This window comes from Eucalyptus grandis, chromosome 5 (genome assembly GCF_016545825.1).
Source record: "Eucalyptus grandis isolate ANBG69807.140 chromosome 5, ASM1654582v1, whole genome shotgun sequence".
NCBI classification, from domain to species: Eukaryota; Viridiplantae; Streptophyta; class Magnoliopsida; order Myrtales; family Myrtaceae; genus Eucalyptus; species Eucalyptus grandis.
In genome coordinates, this window is record NC_052616.1 from 12,106,519 (window position 1) to 12,125,364 (window position 18,846).

Below are 18,846 nucleotides of genomic sequence, written 5' to 3' on the forward strand. Positions count from 1 at the left end.
GCAAATGTCCAAAATTAGTCCGTAAATTACGTTATGATCTTCTAGGGAAAACAGTCAGAAAGATACAATAGTGAACAAGAAAATAGCGTCTACATATATAAAGTTGCCAAAAACACAAGTTCATGTGAAGCAAACATAAATCCAAATCAGAGAAATTCGTAAAAATAGATAATACAAGCCAGACACACGACAATGACTGTAAGTGCCAAAAAAGTAATTGACTACATGCACAACTCCTTATTGTTCAGCATCTCCCCAATCATTTCCATCTCTTTTCCATTTTCTTGGCATGGTGCAAGAACCACCTACTCTTCTCGTCAATGATCAAGTTCCCTAGCACAACACCAATCATTAACCCGACTCCAATGCCAATCAGCACAACTTTCCAATCCAAGTCAAATAGAGACTGTTCGCCATTTTCTTCATCGAGAGGCGGTGATAATGGTGACATATCCTTGGTCGTTATGCAGTTTTTTGGCAAAGGGCTTCCACATAACCCCTCATTCATGGCATACGAATCTATCCCAAATGTGTTGAACTGACTCCCTTGTGGAATTCGTCCTAACAGTTGATTATAAGAGACATTGAAAGATGAAAGGAATGTAAGATGGGCTAGATGTTGAGGGATCTCTCCTGACAGTTTGTTTTGAGAAAGATCTAAAGATTCGAGCATTGTCAAGTTTGCCAAGGAAGGTGGAATGCAACCAGTGAGAATGTTGTTTGAAAGGTTAAGCAAAATAAGAGACTTCAAATCTCCAACGATATCAGGTATGTGTCCTTCAAATTTATTATTGGAGAGGTCAACTCCCATAAGTGCATTTGGAACCTTCGAGAATTCCCTCTCTGTGCCTTTATTCATCAATCTCATTTCATACTTTGCAAATATTGATCTTTGGGAGGTACCATAAGTTTGCCAAATACCTATATAATCCAAATGATCTTGAACAACAATTACTTTCATGGCATGGAAACTCTGCATCAACTTGGAAGGAAGTTCACCATTGAAGTTATTGTTGGAAAGGTCCATGATATGCAAATTGCTGAAGTTGAACTGGCTTCGATATGCTTCTATTGGACCATGGAACTTATTGGACTTCAATATAATAGCTTTCAGCTCTGTCAATTCTAATAGCCCTAGAGGGAACTCATCAAGAATATGATTGTAACCAAGGTTCAAATATTCTAGCATCACACAATTCGCCAAAGATCTTGGTACAGGCCCTTGCAACCGATTCTTTGTGAGATCAATAAGCTTCAACGTACAACCTTTTGGATAAGCTTGAGGAATCATACCCTCAAGTTTATTTTTCCCGAGATTCAAAATTGACAAAGACTCAATGTTTCCCAAACATGAAGGAATTGTGCCATTGAGACTATTGATGGACAAATCAAGAATGACGAGGGATCTTCCTTTACAAATAGATTGAATTTCTCCAAAGAGGAAGTTATTGGAGATATTGTAATAATTGACAAATGGAGGTGGAGTGGGAAGTGTTGTTTCAAGCAAGTTAGAACTAATGTCAAGATAGCTTGGGTAGTGGCAAATTGATGTGATTGTTTTCACAACCAGTTAGAAAATTGTGAGAAAGATCAATATAGGTTAAGGATTCTCTACTACCATTCCATAACCACGTAGGAATAAACCCTCTGATTTTATTGTGTGCTAGAGTTACCATCTCTAACCTGGTTTGGTAGCCTAAAAACTTTGGGAACTCATGTAAATTGCATGACTCTAATCTTAACCAAATAAGATTTGGAAGAGTGACATTGATATCGGTCTTGCTGACAAAAGATATGTTGTTGAAGTCCAAAAATAAATATTCCAAGTTCTTGAGTTTGTGCAAATCCACAGTGCCGCTCAAATTATTCCCATAAAGATTCAGAATTTCAAGATCCTTGAGTTCCCATAATGAGTTTGGAATTTCACCTTGCAAATTGTTGGATTGAAGGTGAAGCTCAATCCACCGCGTTTGGTTCATAATTGAAGATAGAATTCGGCCACTTAGCTGAATACCTGCCAAATGTAAACAGACCGCACTTGTTAGTTTGGCAACTAATTGAATCTTATCATTTCCTTTTCTGTTTGACAAAACAAACCTTCCTATCTAAATATTACCTGAAAGCTTCAAATGGGTGAGTTTTGCCAAGTTGACTAGCCAATGCCAATTATGATCATCTGTGAAATTATTGTAAGAGAGATCTAGATATGCCAACCGGGTTAGGTTAGCAAAGGAAGTGGGGATTTCACCTTGAAATTTGTTGTGTGATATATCCATATCAACAAGTTGAGAAAGATTACCTAGTGAAGTGGGAAGTCAACCCGAGAAATAACAACTCCCAATTGATAATTCATTCAACAAAACAAGGTTTCCTATTGACATGGGTATTTCCCTTGAAAAATTTGTGCCCTGAAGAGACAATGATTTCAAGGAACTACCCCACTGATGTTCTGGAAAAAAACCAAGAAGGTTGAAATTGCTACCAATGTCGACGACTTCCAAATTTGGTAACTGAAAGATGCTTACTGGAAATCCTCCAAACAATCCACATACCACAAGTCTAAGCGACTTCAAAGAAGAGAAGTTTGTAAGTGCATGGGGGAATGGCGATAGCATGGCTACATGAGAGAGATCAATTTCTCTAAGCATAGTTAAGTTTTTAACGAAGTTGTCTATGTCGCTCAACTCAAGAGTGAACAACTCATAAGACAAGTCAAGAGAAACTAATCTCGAGAGCTGTGAGATATCCGAGGGGACTTTCCCAATAAAGTCAAAATTTGATAGATTAAGGTACTGTAACTTGGAAAGATTGCCGAAACCGTATGGGATTGAGGAAAAGTTGAAGTTATTCAAAGCAAGATTGAGCGATTCTAAGTGGAGTAAGCGAAAGATGCTAGTGTTAGAATTTATGGTACCAAAGAGACAGCTGTCGCTAAGGTCAAGGACTATCACATGACCGGTGGCCTCGTCGCACTCTACACCTTCCCACGAGCAGCAATCTCCATGTCCGTCAAGTGACCATGATTCAACCTTCGGATAAACACAGCGGTAATCTGCTTTATTGGTTTGAAAACTTCCCTTGAATTCCATCAAGGCATAGCTCTCATCTGAATGGCATAGTGGCTTAGCAAGTGAAGTGTGAACCATCCCGAGAAGCATGGTCCAAGTAAGAAGCACAAAGAGCAAGGATGCCATGATTTTCTTCTGTTTTTTTGGTTACTGGCGTATGTAAATGTGCGCCAGATGAAGTGCAATTGAGAAGCTTTCATAGACAGCAATAACCAGTCACACTCAACGAAAGTTCGCGCTACTTGTATCGCATGTTATATGGGAAAAGAGCAATTTACTGTATCCCCACATCTCGAGCTAATAAAAAACCTAATTGTTGACACGACTCGACGAAAATCGGATGGTCAGCTTACAATATAGTTAAATGTCACTTTCCAGACACTAACGTCGAAAGTGCCGACGATGCAAGAGTCGATGAGATCCCAGGAGGCACCTGGTACACTTTTCTCTCCATAGCCATCTTTCAAATCTTCGAATTCTAAAATCGTTTTCTTTTTTCTACCGAGACCTTTATATATGCATTGACGTTTTGTCCTTACGAGAGACGATCTAAGGACAGTGTGGCAAATATTCTCCGAAGGTCAGGCCTATTAGTAAATGATATAACTTATAATAAGTTGAAAGATGGAAAAGTTTTCTTGACGCGTGTAGCACAAGTTTGTCTGCTAGTTTCTAGTCGTATCTGCAGGGTCCACTGAGACCGCGTTATACATCTATGCCAAAAAGAAAAATAAAAAAACGAAGATCAAACTTGAAAAATACTATGAAAAAAGAAGAAGACGAAATAGTCTTTGAAATCGGCTAACAATTAAATAGATAGACTAACAATGTTAGCTAATGGGAAGCATCAAAATGAGATCAGTAATAAAGCGGAAAAAAATTCTGAAAAGTCCTAAACTTTTTGTATAGTGTTCAGTCATGAACATTTCAATTGTGCTCATTTATTCCTTGACGATTTGCCAATATAGTCACAAATCTTTTAATAAATTACCAATGTAATCATTTCGACTAATTTTGTGAAAATCGCCATGACACAACCAATGCTGACATGAATTATTAATATTTTCATAAGTTTTTATTGATTTTTTTTTTTTTTCCTTTTCATCTTCACCAGGCCGATGGGGCCATTGGCCACTGGTCGAGGGTAAGTGAGGGTGTCGTGGGACTAGTCACGGAGTCATGATTTGAGTTGCTGGTGAAATTCAGTGACGATAGGTGGAATCAGAAAACTCTTCTTTGCGTGAGAATTCTGAACAACCTTACACTAGGTGGAGTGTATATTAGTCGGTATTTCAAGAACCACCGATATTTGCGACCCAAATATTATCGTTTGAAGAAGACTTTCGATTTTTTAGCATTTACAAGAACCACCGAAAGACATGAGATTCCATCAGACCCTGTGTCTTTTCTTCTCCCTTTCTGCGCAACCGCAGGCTGAAGCTGTAAAATATTTTCCCAGGAAAAGTGCCGACGCGTCCCCACGAACCCCTCCATTATTTTCCGGGAAAAGAAAAGCACAAACGAGAAGAAGAAAGAGAAGTGAAGGACGCCTGTCCCCCCTGTTGGTTCGCGTTTCGCCGCCATCAGAAGAATCATTTTCTAAGTCTTTTACGACGAGACCCATTCCAATTTCGATGAGGAATGGTGCGTTGTGTTATGTCGTGGGATGGGACTATGAGACTTGATCAAATGCGCTTTTAGACTCCATTTAGTTTTGAGATCAAAAATACTACGTGAAGTAATTCGACCAAAATAAATATTGAACCGTAGAAAGGGTGCATCCCAATTTTGATGTATCATCACATGAAGTGCTATTAAATTAATTACTATTCAGATACCTCATACCTCGTTTCGATTCCTTTTATTTTATTTGGAGTGTCTCAATTCTCATGCACCTAACGGGACTTTAGGTTCTTATTCATTTATGCCGGTACTTGACGAGTTTATTGAGAATTAAGTCTGATTGTTACGAGCATATGCACCTATGGACTCAACCACACCCTATTATGTTGGAAGATCTTAGAGTCGATTCTGATTATAATCGATTCTAGTAGATCTTTGATTAATACAGTAAATAGGAAATTCTAATTCATGTATATTATTTTTCCTATTTTATTCTTTCATTCTCACATTATAGATGTACAATGTACTAGCATACATAAAGTAATACAAAGAAACATTTTCCCCAAATTTCCTTGGACAATAAAGTCAAACCAAATTATCGCAATCCGGCTTGTGTGAAAGGGGTGTTGAAATATTGTCCCACGTTAATTGGCAAAAGTCTTAATCCAGCTTATCTATTAAAGTAGTGTTGAAATATTACCCGATATCGCTTGATAAGTCCAATGCATGATTTGAATTGCAAGCCTTAAGATAAAGTGAGGAAAAAATGACTTTGGGTGAATATCATTGGGTCTTGTCCTGTTACTTCTTTTGAAAAACGTAGATCATCTAGAAAAATGCTTACTTAAACAACAGTCTTCAATATCGATAAACTCATCCCTTATCAAAGTCAAAAGATATGAACCCTAAAGTCAAATCTTAAGACGCAGAGTCTTGCTAGATACATGTCCCGTTGGCGTTCATTAGAGATCTGTTTTCTGTTTTCTTATGGAGACCTTCATATATGCACTACCATTATTTCCTTACGAGAGACGATCTAAGGACAATGTGGCAACATTATTTATAATAACTCGGAAGATGGAAAAGTTTTCTTCGATGCATGAAGCACGGGTTTGTCTGGGAGTTTCTAGTCGTATCTGCATGGTCCTCTGAGACCGCGTTATATATCCATGCCTAAATGAAGATCCAACTTGAAAGATACTGAAAAATATTCTCAACTCTTGGAAATCGGCAAACAATCGAATGGGAATGACTAACAGTGCTATCTAATCGGAAGCATCAAGATGAGACTAGTGACGAAGCCAGGGAAAATTATTTGGAAAATCCTTAAATTATTATACGGTAGTTAATTATATCTTAAACTTTTTAATCATGCCAATTCAATTCTAAATATTTTGACAATTTGTCGATTTTGTTTTAACCTTTTGACGAATCATGGTCATTTTTGCTAATTTTGATTGGAAAGCGCTAATGTGATAATCCAGTTAACACTAGCTATCCGATGTAGTGTAACCAATGCTAATGTGGATTATTTAAAAAACAAATAAATAAATAAATTTTTCTTTTTTTTTTTTTTTTTCTTTTTTTTTCTTTTTCTTTTTTCTTGCCATCTTCACAGGGCCTACGGGGCGGCCGGCCACTGATCAAGGACCAGCGAGCGTGTCTCGCGACACAGTGATGGAGCCATGATTTGGGGTGACCTGGCGAGATTCAATGAGGATAGGTGGAGTCAAAAGAAAACTTCTTTGCGTAAGAAATTTTGAACAACCTTACATTAGGCGAAGTGTATATTAGTTAGTCGGTATTAAGTTTAAAAAAGTAGAGAGTTCAATTTAGTATTATGTAAAATTGTTTTCTTGAACTTTTCCATATAAAGATGAATTATTATTTTTATTATTTTCTTTTTTGTGACCAAGGATCCACTAGAGTCTGTCCTTGTTGGCTTACGCCGATTTGGGGTCTTACGAGCCTCCATGATGGAGGCCCAATAGCGACTATACCCCGACGGAAACTGGCCTAGTAATCCACCGCTGGGGCCCCTGCTTTAATCGCTAACAACGCAGGGTTTCGAATCCTTGACCTCCTTCGTTGGAGGAGAGATCTCAACCAACTACATTGTCCACATGTAGGTATAAAGATAAATTATTATTTGGACAAGAGAAACAGCATTTTCTTGATAACCATTGGTTATTATATAGGATATCAAAGGCCATTTGTCATCAAGAGTTTTTTTCACTAAAATATTCAATTGATTTTGGTTTCACTTATATTTAAACAATATTTTTCAACGATTGAATGATTATATCAATCAGAGAGAGAGAATATTTATTTTTATATAGTAGAGATGACTGATGTAATTTGATTTTGTTATTAATTTGATCTTTCGAAAATAGATATATTGTGGTAATATCAAATTAGACTCTATGTAGCTCTAAGACCAAAAATACTTATCTTACCAAATGCTAATAATAAATTTGGGGGGGGTAAATTATTTATAATTGAAATGTTTGTTAATTTGTATCTATATTGTATATAAGAAAATATTTTGGCGAAAGGGTGAGGCTGTGGCCCCTGCAAGTCCCCTCCCTTGTGACTGAGTAAGACTTTAGGGCATGCTTGACTATCAGGAGTGAGTGAAGCCATTGGAACGAGAATAAACCATCATTCACTTTCTTGATATCATCTCTCAAATTCAAATGACACAGGATGTAAATGGGAAGTAGAAACAGAGAGAAAATTATACAAATAAGCCCTAAAATTTGGTTTAATGTGCAATGTAGTCCATAAATTTTTACAATATTGAATATTTTCACATAGTTCAAGAACTAAGTTGAACATGTACAAAAGTTCAAATTAAAAGTTCAAGACTCGCATTGAGCTAAGGCTCGAATACCATATTGAACAAATTAAAAGTTTAAGGACCATATTACATGTTGAGTTAAAGTTTAAATATTATTTATGTCATTATCCATTTTTATTATTATAGGCGAGGATGGAATTGAGTAATATCAATTGAAAATATGCTAATATAAGGGGCAAGCAGACAACAAAAGATCACCAATAAAGTCCAACTTATTCGTCCCAATTCGTCGATGGATGCCCTTTATAAATTCCTTCACTCTCTTTCCTGCGTTCAGCAAGGAAGAAATCCTGCGGCACTGAGTCTTTTCCACACCCAAGTAAGCGCACCAAGACACTGAAGAGATCCAAACCTCGAGACCCAACAAGTGTTGTCGTTTCAGGAAGACTTCGACTCCTCAGTATTTACAATTAAGCCAACCGCTTTCCTAGAGCCATTGTGCTCGAGCGAAAGACACGAGATTCTAACAGAGCCTGTGTCTTTTCTTCTCTTTTCTGCGCAATGTAGCTGTAAAATATTTTTCCCAGCCGACGAGTCTCGTCCACAGAGAGAGACCCCTTCACTGTTTTCCGGGAAAAGGAAAGCACAAGCGAGAAAGAGAAAGAGAAGTGAAGGAGGCCGAGACGTGTCCCCCTCTGTTGGTTCGCCTTTAACAACCGTCAAAAGAACCATTCTCAATGTCTCTTACGACCAGACGGATCCCAACTCAAATTCGATGAGGAATGGTGTGTTGTCGGATGCGCTTTCAGACTCTTTTATGTCTTGAGACCAAAAATACTGCATGAAGTAATTTGACCAATATATATATATTAATTCCAATGTGTCATCACATGAAGCAATATGATATTATTTACTGTTCCAGTACCTCATTCCAATTCCTTGTATCTTATTTTGATTGTCACATTTCTTATATACCTAACGAGGCTTTATATTTTATGAAACCATTGAGTTAGTTTCCAGTAGAAAGAAAGGTACGATCCTTAACTTTATGTCCTAACAAGCAAGTCCGATTTGGAGCCCCAACTCCAATGGAATTGCATTTTCAGGGACTAGCCTACTTCCCATTAGTCAATAGGATAATTCCTCACCCATAATGTTGAAACATAAATTTGCACCTAGGGATTTTTCATGCATTTCATAAACATTAGGAATCAATGTTTCATAATCTTACATTATCATTCTTTATTGCGTTTATCTATATTTAGAAATTAGGGACATTTTTGTTTAGGAATTGTGTGTTTACATTGAATTTAAACTTAGGCGTTACAGTGCATTTCATTCAAATTGGGCTCTCAACTCAATGGATTCTCAAAATTTAAACCATTTGAGCGCAACCCCTCTTAAGAAATTTGGCTCCACTCTCTTTTCCTTGGCCTAGCAAAAATTTGCATCTACAGTGCATGTGTCATTCTAAATTAGGAATTTAAAATCAAGATCAAGGGAATTTATTCTTCATCAAAAAAATTGAGATATTTTCTTTTACTAGACTCTTGCCCGTATATCCTTATGAATAACTTACTGAGGTCCTGTCGCAAGGCTTTATAACAAGGACATGTATAAATTTAGCCTGTATGGCTTGGGTTGCTTTGCTTTCCTTTCTTTAGCTATCGCTTGTTTCATCTTTTTCTTTTTCTTTCTTTTTTTTTTTTTTTTTGCCCACTTATGCATAGTGCCTAAAGAGGGTGAGCAGGTTGATAACGATTTTTGGCAAAATACTCAAGTTAAGTTTGATAGATGCAAAAACTATTTGATGATATCAGATGCAAGATTCTTCTGTTAAATAAATATGGATAGAAGATAATGCACGCAATCAAACCTAGATCAGGTTTGCGTCCATCCTCTTAGCAGAGACCAGAAGTCTAGAATTCACTAACACTCTCATGAATACTTATAATGAAGCATGTGCTGCTTCCATCGGAAAATGATAGATGCCACTATCACTAAACAAGCACAACTTATGCACTTCCATTCTTCAAATCACAAATTACAATAAGTAGCAATAACTGTTAACAAAGAGGAACACAGGTGAATAGAATCATGATTACAGAGAAGGTGACAATTTCCTGTGGCTTTCTTGATTTTTTGTACTTCCCTCAGCTTGTATTGAGTCTCCTATATAATTTTCAATCTCCAAACTAGTCATGGAGAATCCCCATTGGGATCAAAAAGTCGTTGGAAATGACAACACGATTACTGATATTGATCGCTCGTACAATCAAAATCTTTTAGCAATATTGTGATTTCCCTAAATAGAAACAGCTAGTCTTGACAACTGTTTGTTCCTTTAATAGAGAGAATAAAATAGCAAGAACTAATTCAATTTATCTTTAGTTTGTCTTTTCGGAATTCCAGGCCGTGGAGCTAGTGTTAATCTTTTTGACCTATAATTTAGTCAAAGGAATATTTACGTCTCGGTATCCAAATCATGTGATAATCATCTTCGTTACAATTGATACAGGAGTTGTATTTGTCAACAATCCAATAAGTCTATCCAAGTTGCGTGCTGGGAATCAACTTACAAACTACCACATTAATCTTCTGATTCCATTCATTATTCTGAATATATTATAAGTCTAGATTTCACTTGGCTGTCATCTTATCATAGTATTTCCAAATTTTTCACGAATTACTTATTTTTCTAAATTTGTTTACTCTCTATCAAGGTTCATTGTTTACCCCTTTATCAAGGTCCATCCAATTTAAGAGGGGAAAGTGTTAAAAAAAAAAGTCTTAAACATTTTGCATTTGTGCTAATTTAGTTATAAACCTTTTATTAGTGCCAACTTAGTCTTAAACATTTTTCACTGAATGCCAATTCAGTCCTTTTTTGCTAATTTTGGCTTGATTTTGCTAACTAGACACCAATCGGCGACATGACACAATCAAGACCGACGTGAACAACTTTTAATAATATTTTGAATTTTTGAATTTTTTATTTTCTTTTTCTTTTTCCTTTTCTTTTTTTCTTTTTCTTTCTCCTTCTCCTTCTCCTTCCTCCCGTCGATTGCCGAACCTCGGCAATCAGCCAGAGGCAACAGCCAGTGAAGTTTAAGCCCTCACCCCTTGCCCAACCTCTGGTGAAGCCGCCCATTGGAAAGGTCGAGCCTCACCCATGGCCGACAAGGCTTGACCTCACCGAGATCTAGCGAGGATGAGCCTTGCCAACCCAATGCAAGGCCACCCTCACGACCTAGGTGGCCTCAAGTTGGGCGGCCTTGCACTAGCCTTGCCGGGAGGCTAGGCAAGGCTCAACCTCGTCAGATTTGGTGAGGTCGAGCCTCACAGTCCCACACGAGGCTGCCTTCGTGGCCACTAGCAAGGGCTCAAGCCTCACTAGTGGCCAACAAAGCTCTCTAAAGATCGACGAGATTGACCTCAACCTTGCCAGCCGTCACCTTTGGCTAGTTGCCGAGGTCCCGGCGACCGCTAGAGGAAGGAGGAGAAGAAGGAAAAAAAATTCAAAAATATTAAAATATTATTAAAAGTTATTCATGTCAGCACCAATTGCGTCACGTCAATTGGCGCTCACTCAACAAAATTCGGCCAAAATTAGTTGGAAATTACTGAATTGGCACAAAATAAAAATATTTAGAACTAAATTGACACCAACAAAAATTTGTCTTTTTTAACACTTTTCCTCAATTTAAGGCATCTTTCCACTATGTACTTTTGATGCTGCTAATGGTGACAAAGTATTCCTTATATTGACATTACTTGAATTAAACAACATATGCATTTACATTAACATGAGAATGGTGAGGTGGGGATTTCAAAACTCCCCTCCTCCGGAGAGGGGGGTTTATGGGTTTTATGGGATTTCATTAGGTGGGCCTATTAGGGGCTCGTCAATCTCCTTGTAAATGAGCTCCAAAGTTAAGGAATACACCCAACACATGCGCGCACAAAAAAATGGATAACTTTGTCAACTTTAAAACACCATAAGACAATTTTCACCAAGTTTTGCATGTTTAGAGATAAATTCAACGAAGATGGAGTGAAAAAGCATTTTAATAAAAGAGAGAAGTAGAGTGAGGTATTGAACGTTAGGTAAAATTAATGTAACCAAGTCCCCAAATCCCTAATATCCCTAGTTTGTAGAAATCTCGTAATGGACCAGAATATGTTAGTGGCAATTTTAGTTAAACTTGATTAGTTAAAGTTGATTAATGAATGAGAAACATAAGAAAGCTTATACGAAGCATAAGCTCTCCCCACAAGTGGATAAATTCGTGCCAGTTAGCCCTTCGGGGGTTGCGACACGCAAACATTGATCTCACGCACGATCGTGGGCCAAAAGGCTTGTCCACCCGTTGTCGCCTAATCATCGTCGTTAGGCCACGTCTGAGTTGCTAGATGCTGCTGTCAAGCCCCGGCCCAGAGTCCTTACGCTTCCCTCTCCCCGTGGAGTTGTGTTGATCTTCGAGTAATGATCTGGCAATAGTTAATAGACAAGACCCATCTCATCCACCTTCCTCTACCTCACATTATTTTTATGGGTTTGAGTTTGAGAAGCTTTTAAGTTTTCCTTATCTCTCGTGCCTTTCTTTGAACTGCCATGAAAAGAATTCGAAATACGTATATCTGCCGTAGTCCCTGTCCCGGGGAGAAGTTGAAGGAGTTAGGAGGAGGGAGCGCCCTTTGCCCGAAGAAATAGGCGGCGTTCGCGATTTAGAGCATCCTGATCTACGACCAACCTGACTCAAAAGTAAAGGCGAATGGGGTTCTTGACCAATGAGCAGCGCCGGCAGAACGATTTCAAAGAGCACCAATTCACTGATATTGAAAGCATGGCGGGCAAGTCATCGTCATCGTCGCTCCCGGGCGTGGGCGCGTCAAGGACCTTGTCCTCAGCCAAGTTGAGCAGGCAAAAGTAATTGGCCTTAACTAAAGGAGGCGGCGCTAGCCAAGGTGCCGCCGAGCCGTTGTTGTGTCCGCAGCTGAGATTGCGGAGGTCAGGTCATTTGGATTTCACATGATCTTCTCGTCCTTGCCATCCCCCCTGCACGCCGATCGGTCCTCCATCCTCTGCCTGCCTCCAGCCGACTCCACGGCCGCCCCCTTGCCCTGCGAGGTCGTGGCCGCGTACGAGCGCCAGTTCATCCTGTACTGCACCCTGGAGGCCAGAGAAGGGGGTCTTCGACATTCATGGCCTAGCAGACGATCGGATCCGTTCATCCCGACCGTCACTTTTCCAAGGAGAACGACGGCATGCCCTCGATGCGGGTTTCTTCCTAGCCGCCGCTAATTCAAGTCGAAATTCCATGTACTCAATGTTTCACCGCTCCGCTTATTTCCTTCGACTTAGGCACCTCCCGCCGGCTGTTTTTACACGATTCGGATCGACTTCTCAGCGCCATGGCGAATCGAAACGGCATCGATTACCTCATCGTAATCGTCGTTTCTTCTGCTACTACGCGATCCTTCCCTTCATGCGGGTCAATCTTTATGGAAGAGATGCCTCGTGCCGTAGCACGTGACATCAGGAATCCTGTAATTAGACTTGCAAAACACCACGAGAAAACGTCGCTCTCGCTTGCGAAAGGCAAAGTACAACATTCAAAATGTTCGGTGGCCGCCGCTGCTTTAATTTCATAAGGTTTAGTTGCCCTTTTGACTCCGGAGGCTTCATTCGTGCTCTCTTTTTCAATACATTCTTTCAATATTTTTTTTTTTTCATTTTTACGAAAAAGGGCTGCTTCTTAATTGGGGTTTTGCTTCGAGAACCGGCAAGTTTGACATTTTCTTATATTTTTTTACTTTAATATTTATGATTGTTCTCTTAAAACACACAAATCAAGAACCACGCCGACCGAGTTGCGTTTCGTTTTCTTTTTTCCAGAAATAAGTTCATACAATTTTCCGACAAACTTTCCGCTTTGCGACGCAAATTGAGAAGCCCAAGAGCTTACTTATGAGATTGAGAAATTAAATTTTTAACAATTTTAATCAATCTTAAAATATGATGATTTCAATTGCTGAGAATTAAAACTAAAGATGTCCAATGATAATTACAGATTAGCCGCTAGAAAAAAATTTATTTAAGAAGAAATTTTATTTATAATCAGTCTTTTTTATCGAAAGCTTACTCTTTTAAATTTTTTAATAGGATAATTACACAAACAACTTATGAACTTTAACTTGGTATGTGATTTGATTTTTAAACTTTAATTCGTTTAATACAATCCTTAAACTTTAACTCGATATACAATGTGATCACTGAATTTTTAATAAGTATCCAATATAGTCACTAAATTATTAAGTCCTTAAATTCAATCCAGTCTCTATTGAACATGTATCAATAATTCAATGAATAAATTGAACAAACTAAAAGTTCACATTGAGTTGAACTCAGAAATCGCATTAAATAAATTAAAAATTTGCGAATTATGTTACCCATCACGGCAAAGTTAGTGGGACTATCGGTGTTATGTTCTCTTTTTTAAATCATAGTATTGTTTTCTACCTTAATTTAATCGAAGAAGAGGAAAGAGGGCCCGACCGACCACATGGCGTAGGCCACGTGCGCCCTCAATTACGCGATGAATAGAGTCGATACACTTTCTCCGAAATTCTTCCTCCTCCTTCTTCTCGCCTTTCCCCGTCGATTCCCCTCCACTTTCTCTCCCCACTTTTCATTTCCGTTCTCCTCCCCACCCCGCTTTTCATCATTCCTGCCAGCCCCTCTTTCTCTCTCTTCTTTCTCTCTCTTCTGTCGTTACCTGTAAAGATAACCGCAACACCCCTCCTCCTCCTCCTCCTCTTCCTCCTCCTCTCCCCGCCTCCCTCCTCCAACCGCCGCCGCCGCCGCCGCCGCCGCCATTGCTCCCGCCGCCTCCGCTTCTGGCGGTTCCTCGCGATCGGCGATCGCAGTCCCGAGAGAGAGGCGGCGAATCGGGCTTTCCGGCCCGTGCGCGCGCGCGTCGGGAGCATGGAGGCCATCAAGAAGCAGGCCAGCAAGCTGCGGGAGCAAGTCGCCAAGCAGCAGCAGGTGATTCCGATTGTTCTCTCGACTGAGCTCGCCGCGGGCATTGCCGCCGCTCCTGTGGCCGAGCTTTTTCGTGCGGCTTTTGTTGTTGTCGGTTGCTGCTGCTGTCGTTGGTCCTGTTTTGGTTGGATGATCCGGGATTTGTTAGTGTGTGTTTTGAATTGTGGACTTGGAAAGGTTCTGTTCGTGTGCGTTGATTTGTTATGCTGCGGAAATCGAGATAATGCAGTTATATGGAGTTACTCGATTAGCTTCGTCTTCTCGTCGATTATGTTTGAACGTTTGGTTGCGAATGTTCGCGGCGGCAAACATGGGTGGTGTCTGTGGGACTATGAATCTGATGAACCGGCTCTACTAGCCATTGGGCTTGGTCTGCGTGAGAATTAGTAGGAGAGGCATTGATCAATCTCTTCGCCGAGTTAAGTGAACCGAAGATTGTATAGTGATTGAGGAATCCTGCAACATTGTGTTTTTGTGTTTCGGCAGGCAATATTGAAACAACTGGGGCACTTTGATGCTGATGCACTGATGGTTGATGAAGACGAGCTTCAGTGTTACCGGCAACTCCAGAATCTGTACAATTCTACCAGGGTAGCCAAGGTGAAATTATTGAGTGTCTTTGACTAATCTCATGTCTTCCAATGGGGTATATTTTCTCACTAAGAGGGGACTGATGCAAGCAATATGGAGATGATGATTTTGCTTGAGAAAAATCTAAAACTATGTTATCTTGCACAGCATCTACAGAGGAATATTGTTCGAGGCGTTGAAGGTTTCATATCCATAAGCTCAAAGCAAATGGCGATAGGTGAAGATAGATTTTCTTTCTCATTCTCCATGCCCTTTCCACTGCTGACGTCTGTATATTGTTTCTATGTGGTAGTAAGGAAGTTGGCTGATGACTGCTGCAATTATGGAGTTGAGAACCAGGGCTCTGGTTCTGCTCTTTCGAGAGCTGCTCTATCATTTGGTACTTCGCATAATTCAATGGAAAGCGAGCGAGCGAACTTGCTTGGAACCCTAGGTGATCAGGTAATTCTATCTAAGTCTTTCGTCCTTTGTGATGATAAATGGTCCTTTACACTAATTGCTGCTAGAAAGTTTTAATCGAGCTTAACCAGCTGTTTTAGTAATTTTAGGTTTCATCTAATCATGTTACAGATATTATTTATAGGTTTCCGAGCCTCTACGGGTAGTTATAAATGGAGCTCCTTTGGAAGATGCACGCCACTTAACTCGCCGCTATGACAAGCTCCGGCAAGAGGTGGAAAACCAGGTAATCATTTAGGTCACATCTTCATCAAGATGGTGTTAGAGATATAGTAAGTGCATGGTAAAATTGTTTTTCCCCTCTCAGGCAGCTGAAGTTCTGAGAAGGCGATCAAGATCTAGAGATTCGACTCAATCTGCAGAAAGTACCCTGAAGCTTAAAAGTGCAGAAGCAAGATTGACTGAACTTAAATCAGCTATGATGGCACTCGGTAGAGAAGCAACTGATGCTATGTTATCAGTTGAAAATCAACAGCAGCAGATCACTTTCCAGCGTCTCCTTAAAATGGTAGTCTGTGCACTTCCTTTGTATTTTTATTGTTTTAGAGTTGATGATTAAGCAGTTTTCTGGTTTGTGCTCTTTACATACCTATTTCCCTATGTCATGGTTATGCAGTTTGAGTATGTATGTTGAATAGTGAAACTCTAAATGGAGGAGGAGGTTGTTCAACAATTAGCAGATGGGATTTTGGTTATATCGTGACTATTTTAGTGTCAATTTTTGGTATTTTCACCTTTGCTGAACTGGTTTTATTGGGTTGGCTTCCAGTTTTGGGTTGCGTATTATGAAAAGAAATTAGCGAGGCAGCTTTCCTACTGATGCAACTCTACTTCATGGATCCCTTTACACCATTGCATTTCTCTTAATCGGGAGTTCAATATAGCTTGAACAAATTTGCTAGCTACTGTCTGAACATACTTTAGGATTTAGCTGACTTAGATGGACTGATCAGGGAATTTTTTTTTGGGCAGTATTTTTGTAGAGGCATGTACAGTAGTAATTCTTTGATCCTTTAGGTCTAAATACATTCCCCTAATATTAATTATTTTTCTGGCCATTCTAAATTTCCTGGCTAAATTATAAAAGTCAAGCAAAATTGTCAACTAAAGACCTGGAAGATTATGGCAATGACTTTATGTCGATACTGTTCTTTCAGTTAGCGATAGGAAAGTTGGCTGTGTAATGTAGCTTTAGGTGCAGTTTGTCGTAGCCAATTTGAAGTATGCCTTAGTTTCCACAGTTCATGACATTACAATTCCTCGGATTATGGGTGCAGCTTCTTTTGAGTACTTAGCATACTCTTCTATGTTATGGTTCAACAAAGATTGAGGCAACACTTCTTCCTAATCTACCAACTATAAAAAAATTTGGCAAAAAAAGAACCAACTATAGCAAATTAGCAAATCAATTTGAGTAGAGGAAATTTAGTATGTGATGTATTCTATAGCGGATTGTGCAAGTGCTACTGCTTTAGATTGTTTGTAAGATTTAAATGCAGAGATTGCATTTTCCTGCTTCCATTTGCTTGCTTTTGTTGTTGAATTGGTAGTGAACTTTCCATGCAGGTGGATGTGGAGAGAGACTATCACCGAAGAGTTGTTGCCATCTTAGAGAAGTTACATTCTGAGGTAGGTAGCTTATCGACGTACTTTCTCTTGCTCTCAGAAAACCATCTTTAGACTTCTTCCCAAAATCCTACATTTAATCAATAATAGTGCTCTCTCTTTCATTTTATTTTTTAGTATTTTGAGTTGTTGCGCTCCTATGGTGAGGCTGAATATGTTGTCTCCTGGAGTAGATGATAGAGGAAGAGCAATCAAGTGAGCCTTCAGTGACATCAACGACGTTGCAGCGAGATGGGGAAGTTCCACTTGCTCATGAGGATGACAAATCAAGCATATCAGATGATCATGGACACATTGATCAGTATGAGAGCTACTTCATTGGAAAAGTAAGGTCTCCGAGCTCTAAAATTACTGGAAATTTTAGAATATTTGCAGATGGGAACAGATTGTTTTGTCATCTAAGCTGGTCATAAACCTTTTCAGTTTCTCTTTTCAGTCCTCACATACTTTCATGTGATCGCATTTTTTTTTCCGTGTGCAATCATTTGCATTTCAGATTTGACTTTGCTTAACCAGAGTACTTTGTGCTTCATAAGTCCATTACTGACACCACTATTTTATATTTTTTTTGGGGGGGGACCCATTTAATTGGAGTTTCTCTTGTTACATTAGCTACCATTTTCACTTCCTCGTCTTCTCTTTCCTTTTTCTTTTCTAGCTAATAGCTATACTTCATGCTTCAGGTCATACACTCATTTGATGCTCAAGCAGATGGAGAGTTGAGTCTATTTGTTGATGATTATGTCATTGTCCGGCAGGTACTCCTCTTTTCATCTCTGCAATTTCTATTTGCTACCAATCGACAGCTACATTGGAACAAGTTTGCACATTTCTGATGAAATGGATTTTAACATCTATCATTTTTGGCGCTGCTGTTAAACTGAGCGACATATTCTTTTTCTCCAACAATCTCGCTCTGTCGGCCCTATCTTTTGTCATGGATGTGAGGAGAAAAAGAAAAACAATCTCGGTTCTCTATCTATTAATAGCAATTACACTTTTTCGTTCCCATCATAATTTTGCTATTCCATCTCTCTTTTTCGGGGTTTTCACAAGGTCGCTCCCAACGGATGGTCGGAAGGCGAATGTAATGGAAATGCCGGGTGGTTTCCTTCTGCTTATGTGGAACGTCAAGAGAAAGCGCCGGCTAAAAAAGTACTGGAAACGACAAGCTCAAGAATCTGATGCAAAACAAGAGCTCAAGAATCTGATGCAAAACAATCTTGTGAAATAGAATCTGGAGGAAATTGTTCATGCCGTTTTACCTTGTATAATGTCGTGCCTAATTATTGTTGGGTTGAGTTTAGTTGAATAAATTGTTATTTCATTTTTGTAAATTATTTATTGGTGAATAAATTTGTTGCCCTTTTGGTTGTTCTGTCTATTCGAATTATTGAAGGAAAGTAAATCGCATCCGATAAAGCATGACTTGGACAGCTTGAATAGCTGATTGCTGTAATAATGACAGAATCACATGTTCCTCTCTGAGAATAAGCATGCATCAGATGATCGATCGTCGAAGCTTGACGGCTACCGACTTGAACCGATTGCATGAATTTATCAAATAAAAAATTGTGGAAGTTAGTCTTTGCTTTTCGAAAGCGTGCTCTCCCCTTAAAATAATTGCCGGGCCA

At 39.2% G+C, this 18,846-nt stretch overlaps 2 protein-coding genes across 2 annotated transcripts; one reads left to right on the forward strand and one right to left on the reverse strand.

Moving 5' to 3' along the window:
* Positions 1-259: 259 nt before the first annotated feature.
* Positions 260-1,291, reverse strand: LOC104446222 (receptor-like protein 54). Its single transcript, XM_010060104.2, has one exon. The coding sequence runs from the start codon at positions 1,289-1,291 to the stop codon at positions 260-262; it is 1,032 nt and encodes a 343-aa protein (XP_010058406.1).
* Positions 1,292-14,140: 12,849 nt separating this feature from the next.
* LOC104444207 (SH3 domain-containing protein 2) lies at positions 14,141-18,634 on the forward strand. The gene is made up of 10 exons (XM_010057846.3): positions 14,141-14,539; positions 15,023-15,136; positions 15,275-15,344; positions 15,420-15,568; positions 15,711-15,812; positions 15,894-16,094; positions 17,153-17,215; positions 17,386-17,538; positions 17,896-17,970; positions 18,269-18,634. Exons 1-10 carry the CDS (start codon positions 14,480-14,482, stop codon positions 18,395-18,397), a joined length of 1,116 nt encoding a protein of 371 aa, XP_010056148.2. The 5' UTR covers positions 14,141-14,479; the 3' UTR covers positions 18,398-18,634.
* The last annotated feature ends 212 nt before the right edge of the window (positions 18,635-18,846 follow it).